Raw genomic sequence first — 6,000 nt, 5'->3', positions numbered from 1 at the left:
AAGAAAGAAAGAAAGAAAGAAAGAAAGAAAGAAAGAAAGAAAGAAAGAAAGAAAGAAAGGAAGGAAGGAAGGAAGGAAGGAAGGAAGGAAAGAGAGAGAGAGAGTAAAAGGGATGGCTGGGAGCATAGCTCAAATAGTAGAATGAAGTGCTGAGCTCAAAACTTTAGTATCACCAAAAAAAAAAAAAAAGTCAACAGGCAAGTTAATATTATAGGGTATTTGTAGGGAAAAAAAGTAACTGAACTGATGGATCATAAATCCAAGTTAAATAGAAAAGACAAAAATGGGCTGCACTGACTGGAAGTAAATAGAAGAATTAATGGACCAGCAGCTCCCATGTGGTGAGGGGAGAGCTGTAAGTGGGAATAACTGAGACAGATCCTACAAACAGAGTGAAAAAGTATTTCAAATGAAAATTTTACAGGTGCAACAGTTCTGGGTACAGAAAGGTCCCAGATGTAACAGAGATGGGAATGAGGAGATGAAAAGATCAGACAATGAGAATACCAAGAGACACTTCCTTGCCTGCTTCCATTAGTGTAATGAGCTGATAATAGGAAATGCAGCTGTTATTTCCACATGCCTGATACATGGTATGAGCCCAGTAAATGTTTCATAGGGAAAAGAGAAAACGGATACAATTCAAGTTTTAAGTTTTTCCTCAGTTTACAAAATGTTGCGTTAAGTAGATTGACAAATTAACTTTTTTTTGGGGGGGGGGGTCCAGTCGTGGGGCCTGAACTCTGGGCCTGGGCGCTGTCCCTTAGCTCTTCAGCTCAAGAATAGCGCTCTACCACTTGAGCCACAGCACCACTTCCAGCTTTTTCTGCTTATGTGGTGCTGAGGAATGGAAACCAGGACCTCATGCATGCAAGGCAAACGCTCTACCACTGAGCTACCTTCCCAGCCCCGACAAATTAACTTTTTTAAATTATCTTAAAATATTTCCTTTGAAGGGCTGGGAATGTGGCTTAGCAATAGAGTGTTTGCCTGGCATGCATGAAGCCCTGGGTTCAATTCTTCAGTACCACATAAACAGAAAGAAAAAAATAAGTTCCTTTGGAAATAAGTGCACTCTAGTAGTAAAATTCGGAGTCAAAAGAAATCGACATATTTTAGTAATAAATACATAATAGTTTATTGCCATTCCATTAGAAAAAATACACAAAACTTACTTTCAAAATGAACTATTCCATCAATCTGGTCAATAAATCCATTCATACGTCCTTCCGTTATCATTTGAGATGCTATTTTTTCTGCCTGTAAAAAAACAATAAAAAACAGGTCTGGGAATGTGGCTTAGTGGTAGAGTGTTTGCTCAGCATGCATGAGGCCCTGGGTTTGATTCCGGGTACCATATAAACAATAAATAACTAAAGTGAAAAAAAATTACTATTTAAAAAAGTAAATAAAAAACAGAACTTAAATTATGTTACTTGCACATATGTGTTCATTTGTCATCATTAGATGAATACCACTTGTAAATCTATTTTCTTATTCTTTCTGGGTGTAATCCATTGCTTTAATTGTTTTGGGGTTTGGGTTTTTTTTTTCCCTTTTCCTGGTACTAAGGCTTGCATTCAGGGCTTGCTAGACTGGCTTGCCCAGCTGCCACTCTACCACTTGAGCCATGCTTCCAATCTACTTTCCACTGGTTAATTGGAGATGGAGTCTTCTTTAGTATTTAGGTAGTTGTACAAAGGGTTCAGTTCAACATGCTAGTCTATAAGTACAATGCATCTTGATCCACGTCACCCCTTTCATCATTTTTCCCCATCTTTCACATTCCCACCCATACCCTCAATTTAGCTAGCTCTATTTTCACATATGTTCACTGAATGTTCTTGGGCTGGCTTTGAACCTGATTCCTCTAGGTCTCAATCTCTTGGGTAGCTATGACAAGTTATGAGCCACTAGAACTTAACTGTTTTTTGCTATTGTTTTGCTTTTTTGATATGAGCTTTAAGGAAAGAAGCCTGTTCACCAATTTTTAATCTCTGATCAAAAATCAAAGTAAAAAAATATCTTTTTCTTCTACTTGCTGGAATCTATAGCTAAAAAATCAGTCACATCTAGGAATCCTAGCAATTTAGGAAGCTGAGATCTGATTGTGGTTTTGATGACATCCCAGGCAAGAAAATCTGTGAGATTCTTATCTCCAATTAACCAGCTAAAAAGCCAGAAACCGAGCTGTGGCTCAAGTGGAATACTAGCCTTGAGCAAAAAAGCTAAGAAATGGCATCCAGACCCTGAGTTCAAGCCCCAGGACCAAACAACAACAAGAAAAGAAGGAGTCAACCGAAACCCAAACTTTTATTTCACTTCAATTTCCACATTTATTGTTTCCACACTCTTTTTTTTTTTTTTGAGACAAGGTCTCACTTCTGTAACATAGGCTGACCTTGAACTCATTATCTTGCTTGGCTTGCAAGGTGCTCAGAATACAGGCATATGCCACCATGCCCAACACCAAAATTCTTTTAATCATCCCTTCTGTTTTTAATATATATTAATGGTATGACTGCATTTCATTGTGTTATTTCCATACATGCATCCAAACAAGGTAGAATTTTAGTTGAAAAGTAAAGGAGGAATAGATACTCAAATTCAAAAGGAAACTGAAAGAATTTAAAAAATTAAAGAGAAACAAAAAGCTCTCTATCTAGCTCCTGAAGACATATGACTACCATGAGTTACTTATTACTAGTATATTCACTCATCTTGGTCTCAGCAAGATTATGCCTCACAATCTTAGCAGGAAGCAGCTTATAAATGGTAACAGAAATCGTGGTTTCCAAACTTACCTACTTTCTCTACTGTACTGTGCAAGAAATTGTTAGAAAATAATAAATTAAAATTTCACAAACAGATACAAGAGGATATGACCCATAACCACCTGACCTTAAGGTAAAAGTAAGCTTGATTACTTTTAGTATTACTAAAATTAAGAGAACGCTTGATAAATGATAGTTGAAATACCTTCTAGATTAGTACTTCGTTGGGAATTTATGGATGGTAACCAAAACTTAAGGATGAAATTAAATGCCCCAATAAGTCAATTTCTTAAATAAAACCAAACACAGAAGTTAAAACAGAATAGTAGGGGCTCATAATACCAGTCATTCTCCTAAGGAGATAAAATGTTTAACCTTTGAGTCTGTCTAGGTATGAAAAAAGAAGATATAAGATTTATGTATCAAAATCTAAAATGTCTTTCAGGTATGGTGTCATATACCTCTAATTCTGGCACTTATAAGAAGGCTGAGGAAGGAAGACTTCAGGCTAAAGGCCAACTTGAGCTATACAACAAGACTACAACAAACAGCAACAACAAAGATCTAAAATAACAGAAATCAGGAATCACTACAAAGTAGACAAACAGATGGTAAACAAAGATATTCTTTTTTTTTTTTTTGGTTGGCTGTGGGGCTTGAACTCTGGGCCTGGGCCCTGTCCCTGAGCTCTTCAACTCAAGGCTAGCACTCTACCACTTGAGCCACAGTGCCACTTCTGGCTTTTTCTGTTTTTGTGGTACTGAGGAATCAAACCCAGGGCCTCATGCATGTGAGGCAAGCACTCTACAACTGAGCTACCTTCACAGCCCAACAAAGATATACATATGAAATAAATATCATAACCTTGGAACTCCTAAAAGAATTTCATTCTAGCTGGGCGCCAGTGACTCACACCTGTAATCCTAGCTACTCAGGAAGCTGAGATCTGAGGATTGCGGTTCAAAGCCAGGCCGGGCAGGAAAGTCCGTGAGACTCTTATCTCCAATAAAACACTAGAAAACCAGGCATTGTGGTTCAAGCAGTAGAGCACTCGCCTTGAGCTGAAGAGCACAGGGACAGCGCCCAAGCCCAGAGTTCAAGCCCCACAACCGACCAAAAAAGAAAGAAAAAATTTCATTCTAGAAAACTTTGTCACAAAACACTATTTAAAAAACCCAAAACAGTGGCTGAAAGTATGGTTCCATGAGTATAGAACTTTCCTAACAAGTTCAAGACCCTGACTTCAAATCCTACTGCAGTTAAAAAAAAAAATCCAGGCTGGGAAGGTGGCTCAGTGGTAGAGTGCTTGCCTTGCATGCCTGAGGCTCTGGGTTCGATTCCTCAGCACCACATAAGCAAAAAGAAAAAAGCCAGAAGTGGCACTGTGGCTCAAGTGGTAGAGTGCTAGCCTTGAGCTGAAGAGCTGAGGGACAGTGCCCAGGCCCAAAGTTCAAGCCTCATGATTTGACCCCCAAAAAAAAAAAAATCCAAGAATACTAAGGTAATTACAGTAGTATTTTGTTATTTCAATAATTTCCATTTACTTGAGCCTTTTGCTGAGTAATTTCTATTGTAGTTGTCAATTACATCTATTGTAGTGATAAGAGATTCTCTTGTCACTTTCGGTAGTTTGGGGTCCTAACTTCCCTGTATGTATATGAGTCAAGAAAATACCTTAGCAGCAGGAATCTCTAAAAGAGCTCCAAGTTCTTCAAAGGTAATATTATTATATAGTTTGCTTGCAGACAACAAATTGTGTTCAATAACAGCTCTGTCCAAGATACTAGAACCTTAAATAAAAATAAAATTATTACAAGTTTGAAACAAGTTTCATAATTTAAAAAGATGTATCTTTTCCTAAAAATGTCTAGATATACAATAACACATAACCATCATCTTTATTCTTCTAACCAACATATTAAAAGTAACCAAAATTGCTTGACAGTTTGGTTCACATACAATTAAAGATAAAAAAGTATTTAAGAAATGAGTGATTAGTAAGGAACTATACTAAGTGAATACATACAACTCTTTGGGTTGGGCTTAGCTTCTTCAGGCTAGCTATCAAAAATCATTAACTTTTCTTTTCCTGTTATAAACATAAACTTTTATTAGCAAGCAGAAGCACAACAATCAAGCAGCCTATTCCATAAACTCAATAAAATCCCTGTTCTTCCATCTTTTGGTCACTCCAACAAACACCTTTTTTTGAGGTAAATGTGACAAATGTCCAAAAGATATAATCAGCTAACTCTCCTCAAAAATCATGCACAGAATCCTCATTTAAGAAAGGAAAAACATGGGCCTGGAATGTGGCTTAATGGTAGAGTGCTTGCCTAGCATGCATGAAGCTCTGGGTTCAATTACTCAGCACCACATAAATGGAAAAAGCCAGAAGTGGTGCTGTGACTCAAGTGGTAGAGCATTAGCCTTGCACACAGACTCAGAGTTTTCAAGGCCTAGGACCAGTTTAAAAAAAAAGAAATTAAGAAGAAAGGGAGGGAGAGAGGGAAGGAGGGAAATATTATCACCAGATAAAATTCAGGACTTATGACCCATCCGGAAGGGGGTTAGAGAATTCTTGTACAATATTCCTACTGAGCATTTACTATGGTCCACATACTATGACAAGGTATATTTAATGATACTTCAAGTGCATACTGAGAACCCTTCCTTCTCATAAATTCTCACTCCTCTTCCCCTTTTATTGATGATGCTGAGACTTGAACCCAGGACCTCATGCATGCTAAGCAAACATTCTACTGCTAAGCTACATTCACAGCCTTCACCCAGGATTTTCCACCTTTACCCTTTCACTCCCAATTCTTAGTCTTCCTTTGTTCCTTACCTTAAAATGAAAGAGCTCAATTTTGTACCTTCACCTTTTCTTTCTTCCAACATTATCCCAATATGCATGAATATGCTGATGACCATCATCAAATCCAGTCATCTATTCTAAATCTTTTCTGAACTCAGACTCATACAGCCAAAACTATTGAAGTAACATCTTTACTTAGGCATTTTATAAACATCTTAAATTTAGTATGTTCAAGAAAGTTTAAAGTTTTATTAAATCAGGCATTATAGTCTACAATCGTTCTGCTCCATCAAGTTTCAAAAAAAAAATGCATTATTTCACAAAATGCTTTCCAGTAAGGACCATTTAAAAATACACCAGGTATCCTTATCTGTGTATGCCATTCACCTACAGTCAATATATTATTCT

The 6,000-nt window shown here is 37.2% G+C and overlaps 1 protein-coding gene across 2 annotated transcripts in view; it reads right to left on the bottom strand.

Annotated features, from left to right (window-relative positions):
- The window catches only part of Cops4 (COP9 signalosome subunit 4), a 38,510-nt gene that overhangs the window by 3,197 nt on the left and 29,313 nt on the right, over positions 1–6,000 (bottom strand). Inside the window, exons 8-9 of one of the 2 annotated variants that reach the window (XM_013020248.1) lie at positions 4,449–4,564; positions 1,176–1,260 (exon numbers count right to left, since the gene is read on the bottom strand). In XM_013020248.1, coding sequence (XP_012875702.1) covers positions 1,176–1,260; positions 4,449–4,564 — 201 coding nt within the window. The remainder of the gene's footprint in view (positions 1–1,175; positions 1,261–4,448; positions 4,565–6,000) is intronic. The other variant, XM_013020249.1, reaches the window with a different exon arrangement.

This window comes from Dipodomys ordii, unplaced genomic scaffold (assembly GCF_000151885.1).
Source record: "Dipodomys ordii isolate 6190 unplaced genomic scaffold, Dord_2.0 Scaffold49, whole genome shotgun sequence".
NCBI lineage: Eukaryota > Metazoa > Chordata > Mammalia > Rodentia > Heteromyidae > Dipodomys > Dipodomys ordii.
This window is presented reverse-complemented; position numbering and strand designations above follow the sequence as displayed.